Below are 22677 nucleotides of genomic sequence, written 5' to 3'. Positions count from 1 at the left end.
TATATATATATACACACACTAATGTGTTAGAGCAATTTTGTAAGACTTCAAGTCGGCAAGACCCAAGACTACATTCAAGGCTCCTATTAACTGCTTTTAAGATATCTTTTAAGTTATACTAGTTTGAAATAAAAAAATATTTTTCTTTTGAAAGAAAAATTTTTTTATTTATTTTTTATAAAAAAAATATGTGTATATTCTAAGTACATATTAAAATTGTACTTGCAAATCCAGAAAAAAAAAGTAGCCGTGGAAAGGAAGAAAATTATAAGCTCAATCATTGGACACAGAGCTCTCACTCCATTGTGCCAAAAGGAGACAAAATGCCTCATTTGGCAGCAAAAGGACTCTCATCATTTCATCAAAGAGGGAAAGCTAAAAAAGGATTTTTGTTTCTTTTTTTGAAAAAAATTAAAAGGTAGTCTTGATTTTCTTCAGAAAAAAATTATTTACAGCTAAGATATCTAAAAGTATACGACAAGGTGCACTTTGCTGCAGTCAAAATGTACATTCTCTAGACTGCTAAAGTGGGTTCAGTGTTATGACTTAAAAAAAATTAAATTTAGATATTGAATGCATATATAAAAAATTGTAAATATTATATCTGTTAGCATGAATGTTCCTGCTAGGTATTGTACAATTTCATAATATATTTTGAATATTCAGAAATATATTTTTTCTTATTGAACCCACTAATGTACTATTCTTCAAAGTAGACTTAACTAGAGTCAAACATTTGTGTTTTGTAGAAGTTTCATTTCTTTTTCTTTATTGTTTGTCATTCTGAAATTTCTAATTTATAATTGTTTTTATAGTTTCTATATCTCCTTATTAATTTGAAATAGTTCTATCTTTTATGATTGGTAAATTTGTTTTTACACATAATTGTATTAGAAGGGATAATTTTTATTGACGTTAAAGCTTATTCATCGATCTGATTTTCATAATGCTAACACAAGTGACTTTTCCGCACCAAGAAAACTACACTGACTAAAATTAAAATTGTTTGCGAAAAATCACGTATCTTTGATAACATTTTGAAGTCAATGGGGGTAGCCCGTAAGGACGACCATTTTACAGTGGAACAGAGAGTGGTTGCTGCCGAGAGCTTTCACTGTATATTCATCTATGCATGTTAACAAAGTTTATTAATTGCTTAACTTCTCTCAAAGATTCATAATCAACAGAACATTTTACTCTCTTAAATGTTTGCTGCAGAACTTAATTAAATATTCTACAAAGGAAACAGGTTATAAAATTTCAAGAGACCACTGAATACAACCATTGATACAAGAAAAATAATACAGCAGTATTATTTTTTCTTCTTTTTTACAGCCTTTTATTTATTTATTTTTTGGGTACACATTTCAAATTACTCCTTATTTTTTTTTCTAGTATGTGTTTTCAATATAGAGACTAAATATTTTTTTACATGCATAGAAACTTAATATTTTATTTGCTAATGAATTCATGGCCGCTTTAGAGGAACACTAGTATATTTTTACTTAGCGTAAGCATACAGTTTTTGTGTTGAAAAAACGATTATTTATGAAACTTAGTTGTAAAACAAGGTTTTTGTAGTCATTATCATAATTAGTATTAATTTATCAATTTACTTAAAAAGTTCTATAATATTTTGACCATTTATTTTAACTGTTTTGCCTTATAAAAAAGTTAGAAAAATTTTTATAACTTATTTTTTTTATGTGTAGGTCATATATCGAGCTAAATTCAGTGCAATTACTGATAAAGATATTAAGGCTGCAATGCGGCAACTAATCGAACCTGATGAAAATCAGTCTCTCTCTGTGGATGCTCGTCAGGAGTTGGACCTGCGCATTGGTTGTGCTTTCACAAGATTTCAAACTAAGTTCTTCCAAGTAATATTTGTTTTTCAATCTTTTAAAAATCAGGCTTGTGTTATAAGCTATTTAAAAAAAAACTATGAAGATATATATTAAATTGCATCAAATTTTAGAATTATGGAAATCTTCTAGTGCTTTATTTCTCTTGAATATTGAAAAATTAAGTTATTCTTTCTATAAATTTACTTTCAATTTCATTGTGAGGGTTAAATCTTAATATGAAAGATTAAATAGATATAAATTAAACCAAAATATCTCAAATTCTTTGATAAGAAGAATTTTAGAAAACTGGCATAATTATCTTTGTTTAGAGCAGTGCTGTCGAGCCTGAGCCTTCTCATTACGTTTCCTCCAGCTTGATCTGTTTGATGCTGATGTGCACTTACTGTTGATACCAATGTTCTTTAAATACTTTTTTACATTGTCCAGCCTTTCATTCACATTCCCTCTGGTTTTGAAATGTTTCTTTTTTTCCCATTTCATTTTAATATGTGACTGAGCATTCTTGGGTATGATATTTTAAATGCTTTTATTTTATTTGGTTTCCTAAATTTTGTTATAAGTAGTTTACTATATCTTATTCTTTACATTTATATGCATTAAAAATGTTTTCTACTATGTCTTTTGTTGTCAGATTTTCAATATTGTTTGGTATAAAATCTGTTGCAATTTGAGATTGATTTTTTTAAAAAAATAATCTAAGCTTATATTTTTATTGGTTTTAGAATAAGTATGGTAATCTTGACAGTGCCTTGATTTCTTTTGGACCTTGTCAAACTCCGACTTTAGGTTTTTGTGTCGAGCGTCATGATAGGATAGCTTCTTTCAAACCTGAAACATTTTATGTGCTATCTGTAAAGGTAACCATCTTGATGTAATTTATGTAGTTTTATTTTTTTGCTGCTTCAAGATTCACATAATTTATGTCCTTTTACTTTTACAGGTGTTAACTAACAATGATAAAGTTTTATCTTTGGACTGGGATCGAATCAGAATATTTGACAATGAAGTGGCAAATGTGTTTTATGGAATTATTAAGCAGAAGACTGAAGCCATGTTAGTAAAACCAATATTTATTTTTTACTATTTGCTAGTGACAAAATTTTTCTTTCACAATTTTAGATTATATATAATAGATTATATAGATATAATAGCTTATATATAATAATATACATATATTTGTATATTATTATAAAAATAAATATTATAAAATATAAATTATATATATAATCTATATATATAAAAGGAATATCTGTGTGTGTGTCCTTTATAGATTCCTAAAACATCCGACCGAAAGCTATGAAACTTAGCATGCAGATAGTTCAAAGAACGAGGGAGGTCACTGTCCACATTAGAACGTTCTACAACTAAATGATCGATCGAGATGAGCGAAAAACGAAATGGAATTTTCTGATTGGCTAAGCGTTAGCTATTGTTTTAAATTTAACGATTCAATTTTTCACATATTTTAAAGATAGCATCAGTGATATTTGCGAGCTTATAGCTCTATTTGATCAAAAAAATTTTATTGCATGCATTTAAATATTTAATTATTTTATATTCGCTATGTCAGATAAATTCAATGAACATTATGTGGTAGCATGCGTGGTCTGCATCACCAAATTTATACTTTGTCTGATACCACGAGCTTTTATTTTATTTATATAATTTCTTTTAAACTTGTTTATAAAAAAATTACTTATTTGAAACCTTTTATTACTTTTACTTTAACTACTTTTTGATTATTAAAAATTGCTTATTTGTAATGGAATAGAAAAAAAAATTTCTATATTCAAAAGCAAAATTAATAGGAAAGTGTTACTAATTAATTTCAGAGAAACATAAGAAAAGGCGCCAATGAGGCTTAATTATGCCAATCATGCTTGATAAACTAAGGTAATATAATAATAATAAGCTACGTACTGGAAAGCAAAAGAAGTGGAATAAAGGTATTTGTCCAGAAGAATTGTAAGAAATTGTCATACCATCATTGATGACAATGATGTTTAGTTAATGTTGGTAATATGAATTAATTTAAATTAAAATAGTAATTTCTGAACTAAAAAGCAAAAATAAGTTTTAAAAAATTTAATCGCTTTTTTGGATAACCGTAAAAATCTACATATTATTATTGACACTAATGCTCAATTACTATTGATAATGTGTATTAATTGAAATAAAATAAAATAAGCTATGTGCTAAAAAGCCAAGCTCATGAAGAAAAGATTAATGGAAAATTAGTTTAAGAAAACCTTAAAAAATTGCCATTCATAGTTGACGCTTAATTCATATGTATCCCTGATGGTGATATGTACTACTGGTATTATGGTAATTGGTGAATTGGTTCTGATGAGAATTCTACTACTGGTTTCTGTTTCAGAAAATATTTTTTCTAGTGGTTGCTAAGATAGTGTATTAATATTTTAATGAATTAGAATTAAATAAAAACTTTTTTTCACCACTACTTATAAATATTTTAACAGGAAATTAAAGGTTAGACAAAGTAATGGTCATGCTCCAAAATCCTTATGAAGTTCTAATATTTTTTCAAAATTCTGCTTCAGCTGACTGCCATTGACAAATATGTATAAACTCAAATATTGTAGGATTATGTAATAAGTACCAAATAGACTAATATAGGTGTAAAATATTATATTGATATATGTTTGGCAATTATTAAAACTGCACCAATACTATGCAGTTTTAATACCAATGTTTTGGAATTAAGTGTTTTACGGTCCCTTGAAAGAGAGTTTATGGTACTTGAGAAAATCACTTAATGGTGGTAAATTTTAACTATTATAAATTGGCTGCGAGCAATGGCATCACTCCAAGTGATGGTAAATGCGTTTTATCTTTATTGCAATGGTATGAATTACAAACAATGAGCTTTAATTACTTCAATACTTAAAGCCACCAAAGATTACAACATATAATATGAATTTAAAAAAAATTGAAATTATTTTATCTATGTTAATTGAAAAATTTATGTAGAAGAACCAGGTAAGTGATATTACAGAGCGAAATAATAATAAATTTTATCCTAATTATTTAATTGCCAATTTATTAGAAGGTTAGACTAATAATTCCTTGCTTTATTTTATTTACCATTGTCTAATTTGAAATAGAAGTCAGACTAAAAACTAATATAGATTAGTTATATAAAGATAAAAGTGAAAGTAAAAACAGTTCTGTTACATTAAACATACCCATATTGATGCAACCACTTTATGTTAAAAATGTCATTCACCTGGTTCTTCCATCTTTAATTGTGTTGGTATATGCCTATCCGTTTTGAGTATGATTGCATTGTGTTTCTCAGTTCTAATTTATTAATTATTTATTTTTTTTATTCACCCTGTGCGAGAAAAGGGTATTCAGCTAATATATATATATATATTACAATTATAATACTATTATATAAATATTTATGCCAGGATAGTCTGGTTTTTAAGGCATTGGGCCCATGTCCAAGAGGTTGTGGACTCGATCCATGTTGGCCTGACTGGTGCACGTGAAATCTGTCAGATCACGCAGTCCTCCATGTTCCCATTACAAATTAAATTTCTGGTGGTACTGAATTGAAGATGATCGTCCTCTGGTTCAAGTCAAAATTGCGATCTGTGGATGTATGAATGGGTCCGCCCTATAGAATGGGTTGTGAGGCGTGTGTGGCTGAAGTCGTATTCTTAGCCATAAATGGTGCCACTGAAGAACAAGAAACTCATCCTCTGCCTTAAAATTCACTTGGTTTTACCAAGCAGGCTTGGTGATTTGGGCAAGTGGCATTAGAAACATCGCATCAACTATTTATAAGGTGATCCAACAATATCATACAGTAAAATATTTATAAACTGCAATACACAATCTCTAAAGCAAATCAAAATCGATAAACTTGTTGGATTTTATTACTAATGCTCTGAATTATTTCAATTTTTTCCATAAATAATAACTTAGTAAATATTTTTGTGCGTAAAAGCTTTTCTATTTAAAAATTATAGTATTGATACTGATCCGTTCTACAGATACATTGTTATGTTTAATAGGTAAGTGTAATGGTACATGAAATGATGTGTATGACACAAATTTATATAATGCAATGCCTTATGTTTAATGATTTGTGTTATAAAGATCTGTGTTTTTATTTTTAGCATAACTATATTAATTTATTCATTTTGAATTATGATGTTTGTTATATCTGATGTTATTATTGTTCTAGAGTTCTGAATATTTCTCAAAAAGAAAAAGCGAAACAAAAGCCACTGGCTTTAAATACTGTTGAATTAATGAGAGTGGCCAGTTCCGGTCTCAATATGGGTCCCCATCATGCAATGATGATAGCTGAAAAACTGTATACACAAGGCTACATTAGTTATCCTAGAACAGAAACTACCAATTACCCTGAAAATTTCGATCTAAGGTATGTGTGAAAAACTAACTAAAATTTTTCTATGAGACAATGATTTGATTTTATAACCAGTGTTGAACAGCTGACTGATTTTTGGGTTTGCTACAGTCAATGCTTAACATATAACTCTTTAGTCTTGTAATTTTGAACCCAACCTAGAAGGCAGGGAACTCCTGGATCAGCTATAAGAGGAAACTAGCCTTCAGAGAGGGTTTGTATGATGGAACGAAACCACATTTGCATTACATATTGAAGAAAACATCTCATGGTTAGCCCAATGTTAAGGGGATTTTAATTAATGGTCCATCTACCTCTGAGCATATTTTATGTGATCTGTGCAAGCCGGTAGTGATATTCATATCGATCAGTGATCGATAGGATTCGAACCTGGGTTATCTTACCAAGAGACCAGTGCTCTATCCTTTGAGCTACCACAGCTTATCTGATAATAATTTTGACATTCCTCTTTAAACTTCCGATAAGTGGATTTGCAACACAGGCATCTATCTGCATGTAGATCAATTCATTATTTTTGGCTTTCATCTATTATATGTAACAAAATACACTCTATAACAAAAAAATCGACACACCAAGAAGGAGTTGTCCGATTAAAACGAGAATTGGTGGATAGGAAGACAATGTACAGAATAGTAAATGATTAAAATTTCAGAACAATTGAATAATTTATTGCAGAGTTACAGTAACAAGTTCAATAAGGTGTTGACCCGCCTCTAGCCTGGATACAAGCTGCCACATGGCGTGGCATGGACCGATAAAGCTCCAGGATGGTCTCTTGAGGTATTTCCTGCCAAATTCGATCCAGTTGTGGAACGAGGTCATCAACATTCCGTGATAGATGCAATCGCCTTCCCATCATATCCCAGACATGCTCGATGGGAGAGAGATCTGGTGATCTGGCAGGCCAAGGAAGAGTTTGACAAGCTTGCAGACAGTTCATAGGAACACGTACCGTATGTGGTCTGGCATTGTCCTGCTGAAAAACCAGCTCAGGGAGCTGCAAAAGGAACGGTAGCAAAACAGGTCTTAGGATGTCGTCGACGTACAGCTGTGCAGTAAGTGTACCTCTAATAACGGCCAAAGGGTTCCTGCTGTCAAGGGAAATGGCACCCCAGACCATAATGCCTTGTTGATGGCCGGTGTGGCGTACAATGGTGAAGGCAGGATCCCCCCTCTGCCCTGTGCGTCTCCAATCACGTCTTTGATGATCGTCAGGACACAGTTGGAAGTGGGATTCGTCGCTAAAGACTATACGTTCCCAGTCGGCATCATTCCAGCCATATCTGTTAAAAACATACACGCATACGAAATTTCAAAGCAATTGGATGATTGCTTCTTGGTGCGTCGATTTTTTTGTTATAGAGTGTATTTAAGAGAAAACCATACCGCCTATTAACCTTTTTTTTATTCTACAAAAGCTGTTTCATATCTTTTGTTTCCAACGAGTGCTATGCACGATCATGCGTGTGTATTGCAATTGTTGAATAGTTATTTGTTTTGCATTGTATCAATGTATATACATATCAAATTTCATTATAATCGGTCTTATATTGAAAATATAATTTACTTATGTTGAACCATGTAATCTTATCTACTTATGTTGAACCATCGTATATCTGTCCGAATTCCTACATTGGAGTGATGGTACTTATGCTGGATACCACCAAAAATATAATGGCTCATGATGGAATTATTGATGATTACCATCAATATTATGTTTGTACATCAATGGAAAACCATCAAAAATTTTAACTTGGGTGGCTTTGTCTCAAGTGCAGGGCGCTAAAAATGTGGCATTCTTATTTTCCTTGGTTAAGGATGTTTGAAAAACTCTACTAATTGTGTTCATTACCTAAGCAGTTACNCAAAAGAAACGGTAGCAAAACAGGTCTTAGGATGTCGTCGACGTACCGCTGTGCAGTAAGTGTACCTCTAATGACGACCAAAGGGTTCCGACTGTCAAAGGAAATGGCATCCCAGACCATAATGTCTTGTTGAGGGCCGGTGTGGCGTGCAATAGTGAAGGCAGGATCCGCCCTGTGCGTCTCCAATCACGTCTTTGATGATCGTCAGGACACAGTTGGAAGCGTGATTCGTAGCTAAAGACTATACGTTCCCAGTCGGCATCATTCCAGCCATATCTGTTAAGAACATACATGCATACGAAATTTCAAAACAATCGGATGATTGCTTCTTGGTGCGTCGATTTTTTTGTTATAGAGTGTATGATTGAAGATTTAATTGTTGATCCTGAACTCAATTCAAAATACTATCTGTTTGCTTTCATGCTTAAAAAACCACTTTTCCTACTTGTTTTTGAATTGGGATACTGATAATTTTTTTAAATTAACTTCATCATTAAAAAATTAGAAGAATGGATGATGCAATATAAATAATTGTAAATTTTTATTTACATTCTCATATTGAAATATAAAAATGCAGTCATTTCAAATTTTCCGAGTAAAATGCCTCATACTTAACAGTTGTTTTTCAATCTGTTTTCTTCTTTTCGTAGAAAACCAGTTTTCCTACATTTTTTTTATAAGGATGCTCCTTATTTTTCTCATTAATATTATTTAAAATTTTAGTAATGTTGCTGAATGAATTTTTATGATATTTTCTTACATTGATTTGATATCATTTATAACAAACTTCATGCAAATTGTCACATACACAACATAGATAATTCTTATTAGTTTATGTCACAGTTTTAAAAAATGGTTTTAAAATGTATTAATAAAATGTATATTTCTTTACCTAACTACTAAATTTATTTATTGAAAAGTTTTCAAAATTCAGAAAAAATCCAAAGTTATATCAGCATTTATAAAATAATTTTTTAAGGATGTTCAGTGCTTAACAAATTTAATATTTTTCTTTTAGTTATTGGGTCTGTTTAAAAAGGTTGAGAATAGTGTAATTAGGAATACAGAAGAACATATAAAAATTAGTAAAATTATCTTATTTTTAATTGAAAGAGAAACATGTTTTAAATTAGGTTGTTCCCCATGTTAATAAAAAAAAAATTTAAAAAAAAACCAAAAGGAAAAAAAAAAAGCTATAAAATTCTTTAGGAACCATGTAATTATTGCAAACAGTTATCTCTCAATTTTTTTTTAATTTAATTTTTTTTAATGTTTATTTATTTGACTACACAAACAATTCGTCTCCCTAATTTGCGTATTTGAACTTAGAAATTTCCCCCCTGTTATTTTGTATACCAGCAATAACTCTACCTCTCTTAAGTAACTTCTACGTGTTTCTGCTAGAACCATTTTTCAAAACGCATCACATGATTTAAGTTATTTTCATACTTGTTTAAACTCATAAATATGCATGTAGTGTGCTTTAATTTGACTTATTTCATTATTTAATATAAAAATGTCAAAGTTGATAAAGTGGATTTGTGAATTTTACTATAATATTTCTCCTCAGTGGTGTATGGAGATCTTTTCATTGTTTTTTTAATTAACCATAAATAATTTATAATTAATTTGCTATATATTTTTTTTATCTAAGGGGAACACTGCAGATTCAGAGTAAAAGCTCAGATTGGGGAAATGATGTCAAAGATCTGTTATCTGGTACCATGACTAGACCCAGGTATGCATTTTTACAAAAATTTTTTTTTACAGCAAACAAGAATTAAAATTTATTTTTTTAGGGAGCTGAAACGCTCCAGATTGGTGTTTTTCCCATATTCCATCCCCATTTTCCCATATTCTCTTTATTTTCCCATATTCCAAGGTTCCAGGAATTTTAGTGTATCCTACAGAAATTCAAGAGGTCTGCTGCATTGCAATGGAATTATCTGTTAGCCAAGCTTGCTGTAGAAAAACTAATCTCTACATAATTACATTTATAATGATTTAATATCAATTATGAAGGAACATTTGTTAGATTCAAAATTCTTTTCTAAACATTGTACAAATTACTTAACTGTAATTAAATTAAATTTGTATTTTTTTGTGTGAGCTGATGATTATTATTATTATTTTGTTTCTTTTTTATTAAAAAAATTTCAAATTAAAATCTGAAACTAAAAAGTGTACTTTATCTATTAATATTGTTGAAGCTTAGCCTACTATCTGGGAGTGGAGCTGTATTCGGAGCATTGAAAATTTTTCGGCTCGCTGTCCCTAATTTTGGCAATTATAATTTATTTTCAATTTTTTGCTTCTTAATTTGAAAAAATAGTCTTCTATAGCCAGTGACCACTTTTGGATGGGAAAGCAAATTCAATGAGCTGCATTTAAAGAAAGCAAGAAAGTAGAAAAAATTATTCTAAAAATAATATCGAACTTTTAAGTATTGTTTTAAGAATTTATTTAAATGGTAAGTCAAAGTTTTTTTGGAAGCATCTAAGGCTTTACATTTACACTGCAAAATTCCAATGCTTTTTAATCAAATTATTTTAAGTAAAACAACTTAGCATAAATATTGAATGAAACTTTCAGTTTCATTCAATTGGTTGGTATATTATTAATATTTATGCTAGGAGTAGAAGATCTCTTCATGTACTTCACTTCAAATGAAAGTTCGTTGAATTTATGAAAATTTTGTAGCCTGGAACAAAAACAGCGTTCATGTACACATCAAACTTTTGCTGAAAGTTAAATATAAAATTAAATAAATTACTATAAGTTATGTAGGTTTTTATAAACTGTTTACATTAGACTAATATCACATTCACCCTCTTTTCAGGGTATCCGCGCACCTGGAAAGTCGTGAAAAATCATAGAAAGTCATGAATTTCAGTATTGAACAAAATTTGTCATGAAATGTCATGATTTTAACTATTGTTTTAAAAAAAAAATCATGGAAAGTCGATTTAGGTTGCAAAAAAATCTAATTTTTAAAATAGAATTTTGCGGTGTTCCGAATATCTGAATTTGTATCAAAATCCTCACTCACAGTCATATTTTTTTAGAATGCAAAATGTTTTTATCCTGTTCTTTAAAAATTATGGTGTTCTTTAAAAAAAAATGAAAGAAAAAACATTATTTCTAGAGCGAATTATCTTTTAAATTTTTATCATTTACTTTTTTTATTTTATCAATTTAAAATTCCAGCTGAAGCAAGTCAGTCATTGGCAAATTTTTTTAAATTTCGAAATGAGAACAGAAAAATTAGTAGTATTTCTTTCCTTTCTGATGAACAAGAAAAGTGTATTTAGAATATAATTCTGCAGAAAAAAAATATTGGCTTTTGTATTTGTTTCCAGCTATTTTATTGCTTCAATTCTTTTTTACGCTGTTTTTTAAATTTGAAATCTATTAATATGAAAATGAAGAGTATAACAGTTTTGGTTGTGCCTATCATTTCAATCTATGTTATTATAATGCTTTTTTGAATTTTTTGTTGTGTTTTTGTCAAAGGAAATAGTAACTTCGTTAAGTCATGAAAAGTTCTTGGCATTAGTCATGGAAAGTCATAAAAAGTCATAAATTTGAAAATCTAAAATGTCACAGATACCCTGCTAATATCACATTCACGCTCTTTTCTTTAGCTAATCAAGGCAATTATATTGAAAAATACATTTTGAAAAATTTTTGACTTATGTGGGTTTTGTAAAAATCCTCTCGTATTTATTTTCTCGAGAAGCATTTAAAAGTTCTGTGTTGTTTCATTTGGAAAAAACTGAAAACCTGATGATTTTTGTGAAGGTTTGAGTGTATTTTTTTGTTTTAATCACAAACTTAAAAATTTATTCTTTGTTTTAAAATGTAAAAGACTATTGCTTTTATTTATCAGAAAAGGCAATGACGCTGGCGATCATCCTCCTATCACACCCATGAAATTGGCTTCGAGGAATGAACTTGATGGTGATTCTTGGAGAATATATGATTATGTTGCTCGACACTTCATTGCATCTGTTAGTTAAAGTTTTTTTTTTTTAATCATTATTTTAACTTTTATATTTAAAAGCTTTATTTTTAAATATTATGATATTAGACAAAGTAAAGAAATATTTATTAATTAATTTTCTCACTTCAGTTATTTAGTATGTAACCATTAGTTAATACTTTTTATTGTACTTTATTTGATTATATATATTTTTTTATTTCAAATAGTTAGACTTGTAGATGTAAATATAGAATTTTTTAAGCCATGTCTATTAGTTATTTTCACTGCCAAATTTTCTTCTGCAATGTGTTTTTATTACTTATATTTAATAATAAATCTAACTTTATTAAAGTAAGTAATAAGTTTTTTTTGCCTCATTTGCTATTCACATTTTATTTAATGTAGCTAACTTGATTTATACCTTTTAATATTAATGTTATAAATTTTTGACTTTTAAACTTTTTGCTTCATTTAATGTCAGCATTAAACACATTTAAATGACAGTATTTCTTATAAACAAAATATTTGTTATGATTTGTTTCAGAAAAAGTAAAGTTTCTAAATTTATGTTAACACTGGCATTCTTTATATTTAACTTGAAGTTTTCAAAATGATTTTAATGATTTAAACAGGATATAATTGAAGTAGTCTTGAAATTATTTTTGTCTTTGAGCTGCTATTAAATTTTCAAGATTACTTTTATTTTTTACATAAGTAATTTTCATAATTTCACTTTTAGAGTAGTAGTGTATTTAATGTTAGCATAACTTTAATTTGATAAGTGTAATATTTATTGATAAATAATAAAAATACTTGTTATTTGTAAAAACTGTCAGTTTATACCAATAGAATGCTCCATTATTTCCTGAAACATATGAAATAAAAACATTTTAAAATTATGATTATTTTTACTTTTGAGATGTAACCAAAAGATGTAAGTTATATGTTATTCTTGTAACCAATATGAAATATATTTTTTCTATAGATTTGTCCAGATATGAAATACCTTCACACCGTTGTTTCCTTAAAAATAGGGGAAGAAACCTTCACTTGCTCTGGAAAAAGTCTTATAGATCCTGGTTATACTAAATTTATGTCATGGCAAGCCCTTGGTGCAGATGAAACTTTACCAGATTTGAAAAAGGGTGATATCTTAAAAGTATCTGAGGTAATGTTACGTTTTTAAATGTAAATGCTGCCATTAAAGTTCAAAAGCCATTAATATACATATTACCTAATTTGAAGATTAACTTGGGTAATCTGTTAAAGTGTGGAATAAAGAGTTTTCTGCAATTTACCTAATTAATGTGTATTATAACAGTTTCTGCATTGTTAAAGTTCAGAAGTTTGTTTCTTTCATTCTTACCACTAGCTTGTTGGTTGTTTGATTACATTTATTGACTTAATTCTTTAGATATTGAAAAATAGATAAATTACATAAATAAATAACATTACATTAATATAAGTGTACAAAAATTTTACTGTTGTTCCTGTAAAACTTTTATTTTCACTTCAATAATTATCTAGTAGGTAATGCGCAGATTTTCTAGGAAGTTTACCGATTTCCTAGATAATTTAAGAAAAGAAACAATTTTTTAGCACTTAAATAGTTAATTTGCAAGTTTACTAGATATTTCGTTCAATAAGCAATTTCCACTCTTCAGCAGTAATATACGGACATTTTATTGGTCATCTTGTTTAAATTTAGTTATTCCGATAAATTCAAATTGTTTTAAATAACCTCCTATTGAAAATTTCGGCTTGTCATATTTATATCTCTGTTGCAATTATCCAAATGATTCACCTAATAATGTGTGTATTGTGCATGGTATGATGCATTTACCAAAACTTTGGTCACTGTACCATAATATGTAAAATTAATGTACTAAAAAATAGTTTTATCCTTTTTTGTGAACATTTTTTGAAGTAGAAATGAATAGAACCAGTTTTACAATTAACATCTACGTTGATATTGCACAAAAGTAGTGCATTTTACATAGTTTGGATTAGAAAATTATTTTAATAAAAAAAAAGTTTATTTAAATTAATGAGCAGCCGTATATAATTAAGCTTTGTGCATATTTATCTGAAACATTGTTACTTATAACTCTATGTGTTTTCTTATTAAGCTTTAATTATAATTTTTTGTTATTAAAGTATTTAAAGGAATAAAATCAATTATATTTTATGAATTATTATTATTATTTTAATATTGAGGATTTATATTTTAAAGATACCATAATGATATCGAAATGTTTTCACTGTAAATTTTTAGTTCAGTTCAAGATATTTGTAGTTATGTATACTGCTTTTAGGATTCCTACATGATTTTTTCCAGGAAAAAAAAAAGAATTTATATGTTTGCCAAAACCAAGAAAAATCTTGTTACAGGATTTCAAAAATTTGGTAAAATTTTCTATAACTTGAAAATTAATGAAATATTATTTTTTCTTCTGAAATCAAGGGAGAATCCCGTACCCTTCAACTAATATTGGTTTCTGGTAATTTTTCTCATTATGAAAACTATGCTAATGTTAAAATGAATAAATAAATAAATATAAGGTATATTTGCTGAAATGCTTCATATTTTATAAGTTATTTTGCTATAAATTTGAAAATTTAAAATTTTGCCTCTTGAAATAAATTTGTCTAAATTTAATGAATTATTTAATGAAGTACAAACTAATGTCCCCAAATTAAATTAGATTACCATCTGCACCTGTTTTACAATACTTTTTATATTTGGATGTATGTTGTTTATTGATCAATTAGAAAAAAAATCTATTTTACATATAAAGCTGTAAAATCTTTCTTGTAAAAATTTGTTCTGCATCAATTTAATTATTTTTTAACTTAAGGTCAAACTGAATGAACGCCAAACCTCCCCACCAGACTATTTGACTGAATCTGAAGTAATCACTCTTATGGAGAAACATGGAATTGGAACAGATGCTTCAATTCCTGTTCATATAAATAATATCTGTCAAAGAAATTATGTTACAGTTGGCAGTGGACGCAGACTAATCCCAACACCTTTGGGAATTGTATTAGTCCATGGATATCAAAAAGTATGTACCTGCTAATTATTAATTAGTACTCTTTTGTTTTAGTTTTTCTTTTTAATCAGTGACAAAATGCCATAATGTTTTACTAGTTGAATAGTTATTTGGAAACAAAATATTCTTTATTTATTGGAAGATTAGCTCTTTTAAAATCAATTGTATCTTTTAATTGTATGATAATTTCTTATTGATCAGTTTTGTCTGAAGTTAAAGTTCTTTAATACTCTAAACTTAGCAATTAATTAATTTGAAATAGGTAAGTTCTGTGACACAGTGCTTTTGAAGCCTACAGAAAATTCTTTCTACTTTTAAAAAGTTAAGAATCATTTGATAGCTGATTTTTCAAACAATCCAGCTCATAGTTTTCACGTGATGTCTTTATTTTTTATTTAATAATAATTCTTTTAACAATATTCTAAATTCTATAAAAAAAGAGATGAAAAACCTACACCAAGAAAAGTAAAATTTTATTAAATAATAAAATACAATTTACGATTTTTAGAAACTTTGGGAAAATTTTTACTACCTCACTCTGCTTACAAGGCAACAATCAGATTCTAATATCTGTCTAAATAGGTACTCTCACCAGACTCTGAACAAACAGACAGGTGATGAAAAAAGGGAAAGAAAAAACTATTGGTAAAAGTTCTATCTGAGGCTTAAAGTCAGCAAAAGTCAAAGTTATGAGTAAATAGCTAGGCTTTAGGCTTAATGTAAAATTTCAATAAAAATAAGGCAGTGGCTTTAAGGTTGCAAATGGAGCAAATATTATAGGTGAAATATCATGCTTTGACCCCATTTAATTTTCTGTGTAAGGGAATGTTTGATAAATTATGCAATAATTTGCAATTAAAATTTTCCATAATTTTATTAATTCTTTACAACTTTTGCTTTTTTATTATCATTCTTTGTATTTTTCTTTTTTTATTAATACTATACTGAGCTTTGAATATAATTATTGTAGGATTGTTTCTCTTTTTTGAAAAGTAATTTGTGTCCTAGATTGCAGTTCCATATATTGTGCAATCTTGAAGTTAACTCTTTTGTACTCACTTAGATTGATTCCGATCTTGTTTTACCAACCATGCGTGCCGCTGTCGAGAAACAATTGAACTTAATAGCACTTGGAAAAGAAAACTATGAATCTGTACTACAGCACACCCTGACAGTATTCCGTTTGAAATTCCAGTATTTTGTAACTAATATCACAGGGATGGATGAATTGTTTGAAGCTACCTTTAGTCCTTTGTCTGAAAGTGGAAAACCTTTATCAAGGTAATTACATGAGAATAATAGCTATGTCTATAAATAAAATAAAAATAAAAAATTTTCTCTTTTTTTTATTAATATTGATCAGCTTATTTATTTATATTGATCAAATTATTTCCACTTGCCAATTTCAAAATACAATTGTGAATTTTTCAAACAATTATAATTTTTTTCTTCTTCATAAACTAACAATATGCCCAGTTTAAAATATTTTCACACAGTGCAAAATTAAGTTTATAGTAATCACAAAGTTATGGAATAGTTTGTGTATGTAATATGTTTTCAGAAACATCAATATTTGCTGTTTTGTTAACTCCTACAGATTTTTTCTGATTCACTTAAATATTTAATAAGTGTTTTTTGTAGCTAATGTAGTTTCTGTTGCTCAAAGAACTATTTTTATTGGATATATTATGATATTAAAGCCGCGATGGCACATAAGTTAAATACTGCATTGGGATCTATTTCCAGTGGTGGCTTGAACTGCACTGAGTTTCAGATCAGTAAGTCCCAAATTGTCTCAGCTGCAAAGGTAACAATCACACATTGCCACCAACTTGCTGTTGGTTATGAAATTAAGCAGTCATGACCTCTTGGCTGACTTTTAGCTGCCGTGGAAGTGCTTTTCTTTGCTTTATAAAATAATATTATAATTTTTTATTGATTAAATGCTATTCTTATCATTTGGAGCATTTTTTGTTCAATGTTCTGTCATACTGTTCATAAGTTAAAACTAAATGTCAGCATATTAAAAGGATGCAAGATAAATATGTATTTAAAAAATCTAATTTACTATGAAAAGCTACTCACTGTGTGAGATGTTAAATATGAAAGTAAATCCCATAAAATTTAAGGAGTTCTTTAGTGTGCCATTTTTAGAACTTTAATTAGGTAAGTGTTGTATTATTAAAGTGCAAATTGTACACATTTAATTTCACATAATTAATTTTATTAACTGTTCATGTTAATTTCAAAGCATACAAAAAAAGTTAAAATCCGTGCATTAATTTTCATTTATTATGTAATCCATAAATAACTTTAAAAACAGATCAAATTTGCAACAACCTTATTCCTGTTTTAAAAAAAAACTGTAGAGTTTCAATTTAGGTTATTAAATGCAAAATAATTGTTTATAATGTGTGTCTAACTAAGTAAAGAATTTCGAATAAATATTTTAGTCATTTATTTATTTCAAATTCATAATTATAATTATATTTTCAGATGTGGAAAATGTCGTCGTTATATGAAATTAATCGCTACAAAGCCCATGAGGTTGCATTGTCCCACCTGTGATGAAACTTTCTCAGTGCCTCAAATAGGTGGCAACATAAGAATATTTAAGGAATTAAAGTGTCCTTTAGATGATTTTGAACTTTTACAATTGACTGGAGGTACAAAAGGAAAGGTAAAACATATTATTTTTATTTATTAAAAATATTTAGTGTCTCAAAATATCTACTGGTTATTAAGTCCCTGTGGCAGAATTTTTTCGAGCTGTGACGAAACTCTAGCACTAATATCTTTCTGCAAGATACTTTTAATAATAACAAGCATTACTAATTTAAAATAACAAAGGCACTGTGTCTTTTTTTAAAAAAAAAATCTATAATAATATTTCTTTTTAATTAACATGTAATAATTTTTAATTCTAATATTATGGGTGATGTTCTTGCATTTGTTTGGGGGAGGGGAGCGCATAAATTATTTCCTTTTTCACATTTTGTACATAATCGTCACAATAAAAAAAAACAACTAAAAATCATGAAATTCGTAGTAGTAATTGCCGAAAAAAAGATCGACGACGAAATTACACAAATCTGACTCCTTGAATGCGTTTTTCGTTTCGAGATTAGGTTGTTGTAAAAAATAATATTGCATAAAAAATATCAAATTTAAGAACTATAGAGAAATCAATAGTAATAACTGTCAAAAATTCAATAGAATTGTTGCCTTAAAAAGTAAATACTCAAATGCACGATTCGAATATCGGAATATTTAAAAAACCATGTGAAATAAATAATAATAACTGCTGAAAATACAATTGAAACATTACATAGATTTACCATACTATTGCCATACATTGGGCGTGTCAAAAAGTGATTATCTAAATGCATGATTCCGATATTACATGTAAATTTCTATAGAAAAGAAAAGTAAAATGTTTTGCTTTAAAAAAAATCTTTCTGCAAGAACTCTGTGACATTCTGTGACAATGTCGCTGTGATTCTGTGACAGGGAGAGATATTTGGATTGAAATTATACGAAAATTTTTGTATGCAGTTATATAAAGTGCTTTGAATAAAGTTAAACTAAATTTCAAAAAATTTAAAAAAAATTAGTTTGGTTTTTTAAAAATATTTTAACTATTTTTTTTTAAAAAAAAGATTAAATCTTCTCTTTTTACAATCTAGAAGTATAAGATATTATTGTGTTACATATTTTTGCCTGTTTAATTTAGTTAATGTAACACTATTCAATTTGTGAAGCCTAATTGTTGCTAATGCCTTAGACATTCTAATGCTTTACTACAAATATCATAAAAATCTATTTTCCATAGTTGACGTTGTACACAATCAAGTTTAAAATGCTTATTAAAAGTAGGAGCTTTATTTAATTTATGTTTTAAATTTTTATTCATTGATTATTTCTTTTTCAGAGTTATATATTTTGCCCTTATTGTTATAATAATGCCCCCTTCCATGATATGCGAAAGTTGTCTGGCTGCAATTCTTGTACTCATCCCACCTGTCCTTATTCACTCCAAAGCAATGGCGTATCTAACTGTTCTAATTGTGATGGAGGAATATTAGTACTAGATCCTGGATCAGGACCTAAATGGAAGCTCTCGTGTAATAGGTAAAATAATTCATTTGATTTCTTTATTTCTATCTGCAATTTACTGTTAGTTTTGTAGCAACTTTAATTTAGTTACCAAGGAAAAATCCAGACAAGGTCCCTTTCACAAAATTCAAATTTATTAAACAAAACCGTGACAAAATTGAATTTTTAAAAAATTGCTCTTCCACAAAGCTTCATATTATATAAGTATTTGGGCTTTAATAACTTTTGTCAATTTATTACTCTAACGTGCTTTTTAATTCTTTTGATTTAAAATGTAGAATAAAGTGACTGCTGAAAATTGAATTTTTACATGATTAAGAAATTTCCATTGAAATAAAAAATGCTAAAAAAGAAGGGCAATCTTACACAGTCTAATATACCTTCTGAGAAAAGTCATAATTTTTTTCCTTAAAAGTACCTAACTCAAATTAACTACCTAATTCAAATTTTGTGTGAAATTTAAAATAATTATTACTATATTAGTATTATTTAAAATACTTGTTTTATGCTTGTAAAAAAATGAAAGCAGGTAGTTATAAACAAACTAGTCCCATTTTTCTTTACATCGTAAAAAACTAATCTAAATAACTCTAGTATAAGTTTTCAAGAAAAATTTTGTTAGGTTGAAAAGGAATTAATTTTAATAAATGTTGTTTGTTAATTTTTAGTGTTAGGTAAATATTTTTTAAAATAAATAATATTTTGCTTTTTTTTTATTTTTAAAGGAACAAAAAATACTAGTAATATTTATGAAATAAATGTAAATCTCAATATATAATGTAATTTATCAATTTTTTTTAGTTTAAAATTAATTTATAAGTATTACCTAGTATTCATATATTGATATTTATAAAGTATCATTTTTTTAAAAAAATATATTTAAAATATTAAATTTTTTTTCAATTGCATTATAATTCCCTTTCCCCCCCTTTTTTGTTTTGTTTTTAAAACTGCTTATGTTTTTATCTTCTACATACGTTTTTTTACTCTTTTACTACAAACTCTTATAACTTAAAAGGTCACATGCCAGTTCTAATATGTATGCAAAACATTTTTAGTTATTTAGTAGGGAGAGAACAAATAATAGAACAGCATTTATTTAAGTTTTTTACATGTTTTAAGAAACTTATTTTGAATTAAATTCATCAGTGAGTTATGTATAGTCACTGTTTAATTTTAGGTGTGATACAATTGTTCGCCTGTTTGAAGATGCTGTAAAAGTCTCTATTGATGATGATACTTGTAAAGATTGTGGTGGTCAACTTGTAACAGCTGAATATAAGAAAGTAAGGGCATATTCTTTTGTTCAAGTATTCTTTTTTATTACATAAATTTTCAAATAGCTCAGTTTATGGTTTGTATGTTAGTATTAGTACATGGTTTGTGAGAAAAGTAATTTCACTAAATAAAAAAAACGGGTATTTATCGAAATTGTACAACACAATAAAAATTTTAAAAATTTGTTCTTTGTCCATCTATAAATAACTTCCAACAAGATTTCTTAGCATTGTATGTCTCACAGTGAGATAATGATAACGATAATTTTCAAATGTTGTACAAAAAGAATTCTGGTTGAGCCATGTCCGAACTTAAGAGTGGGCATCTTTAAATCAGCCAGAAAGTACATCATGAAGAAGAAAGAACTGTGAGACGTAATGCCATTGCGAAATTTTGTTAGGAACTGTTTGGAATGTTTATTGTTATTGCTGTTACAAAATAACTGAGAAATTGTCTGAGCTCGAGACTCCATTTGTGTCTAATTATTGCATGTGGTTGGTCATTGATGGTCTTTCAGCTCCAACTTCATTGTTAATATTTTCTTGGCATTCGAAAGAAGAAAAAAGAATTGCCCTGTGCCACAGGTAGAATAGCCATATAATCACAGGAAAAACAAAAATGAGTTTCATAAAAATGTAAATCTTTAGATTGGTAAGTGACCACACATTTGTGAAATAACTGCTCCCTTTTACCAATTACAACTGTTTTGAATGCACTGGTATAAGCTTCACTATAAAATCAAAGCTATTACTTTTCAGGCACAACAGACCATGTAATTTTGCTGCAATTTATTTGTTTTTTGCTATGAGAGATTTTTGAATGTAATTAATAGTATTTTTATTGCATTATACAGCATATGCTGCTTTAAGAATCACAATTCAATGAATGGAATATGATAATAGCTCGTTTAATTAATGAAAATGTATTTTAGATACTATTATTCCAGGCCTAAAAATATTTTTAAATGTAGCTAAGTTAACAAAAGCCATTTTAAAGCAGCAAGAATTACTCTAAGAATTTAAAAAAGGAAATTCATTGTACCCCTTCAATAAGCCTTGGGCGGGGGGGGGGGAACAATTGACCCAATATCTCATAAAACTGTACCCCTTCAATAAGCTTTGGGGGGTGGACAATTAACCCAAAAATTCATAAAACGCTGGAAAAAATTAAATGAGAGGAATTCTGAAACAAAAAAATTAATTATTTTTCAGCTCTAGGTAAAAACCATACAATCATTATTTTTTTTTTAGTTTCTATTTTTTCTTGTACTTCATTTACTTTGCGTCTCATGAAAATTAATTATGAAAATATTTTAATTTTTCAATAAAATGCAGAAGCACATTTATAAATCATTTAGGAATGAATTCACAAAGAATTTTTAATTTAAAAATATTTTTTCTTGCCCAAACGTAAGCAAACATTGAATTAAATTTGAAATCTTTTATTTGGCCGTAAAGGAGTTGATTGACCCAACAGATGTGAACATAAATTTGTAATAAAATATAATTAAACTTAGCATTGTTATATTTTTTTATTACAATTTTTATAATTTATTTACTTCTAATTTATCAGTTAAGAATTTTTTTCCATCTTAAAATTAACTCATTTTTGTATCCAATATTTATACTTTTTATTTTACATCTTTGACTAAAAATTCATCTGTTCAAAGTTCACAAATTTTTACAATTGTTTGATTAAACCTGTTACTTTTCATCAGGATAAAACAAAGTTTGGTGGTAACATCACAGAAGCAACAGGTTGCATTTTCTGTGATGCCAGATTCACATCTCTCGTTGATCAGCAACAAGCCATGAAATTCCACAATTCTTCCAGAGGCAGAGGTCGTGGACGAGGCAGAGGAAGAGGCACAAGATCTAGAGGCAGAGGTCGAAGCAAACCAAAGGACAAAATGGCTCAACTAGCTGCCTACTTTGTATAAATCTTTTTATAGATTGTTATTATTTTTGTTACATTTTTTCGTTTTGTTATTAAAATGTCCTTTTTACTAAACAATTTTACTAACCTTATTTATGATTTGGCTCTCGTGAAAGACACACTATCAAATTTTACTAATTACTTGTTTGGAGAA

At 28.2% G+C, this 22677-nt stretch overlaps 1 protein-coding gene across 1 annotated transcript in view; it reads left to right on the top strand.

Annotated features, from left to right (window-relative positions):
* The window catches only part of LOC107456424 (topoisomerase 3-beta), a 27851-nt gene extending 5250 nt beyond the window's left edge, over positions 1-22601 (top strand). Inside the window, exons 4-16 of the mRNA XM_043052662.2 lie at positions 1713-1880; positions 2591-2725; positions 2809-2921; positions 6085-6285; positions 9811-9894; positions 12046-12166; positions 13124-13306; positions 14997-15206; positions 16258-16475; positions 17691-17874; positions 19126-19325; positions 20491-20596; positions 22306-22601. Coding sequence (XP_042908596.1) covers positions 1713-1880; positions 2591-2725; positions 2809-2921; positions 6085-6285; positions 9811-9894; positions 12046-12166; positions 13124-13306; positions 14997-15206; positions 16258-16475; positions 17691-17874; positions 19126-19325; positions 20491-20596; positions 22306-22527 — 2145 coding nt within the window. The 3' untranslated portion in view covers positions 22528-22601. The remainder of the gene's footprint in view (positions 1-1712; positions 1881-2590; positions 2726-2808; positions 2922-6084; positions 6286-9810; positions 9895-12045; positions 12167-13123; positions 13307-14996; positions 15207-16257; positions 16476-17690; positions 17875-19125; positions 19326-20490; positions 20597-22305) is intronic.
* Positions 22602-22677: the final 76 nt, after the last annotated feature.

Source organism: Parasteatoda tepidariorum, chromosome 8, assembly GCF_043381705.1.
Source record: "Parasteatoda tepidariorum isolate YZ-2023 chromosome 8, CAS_Ptep_4.0, whole genome shotgun sequence".
Lineage (NCBI taxonomy): Eukaryota > Metazoa > Arthropoda > Arachnida > Araneae > Theridiidae > Parasteatoda > Parasteatoda tepidariorum.
Note: the sequence above shows the minus strand (reverse complement) of the source record. Positions and strands in the feature narration are given on the sequence as shown.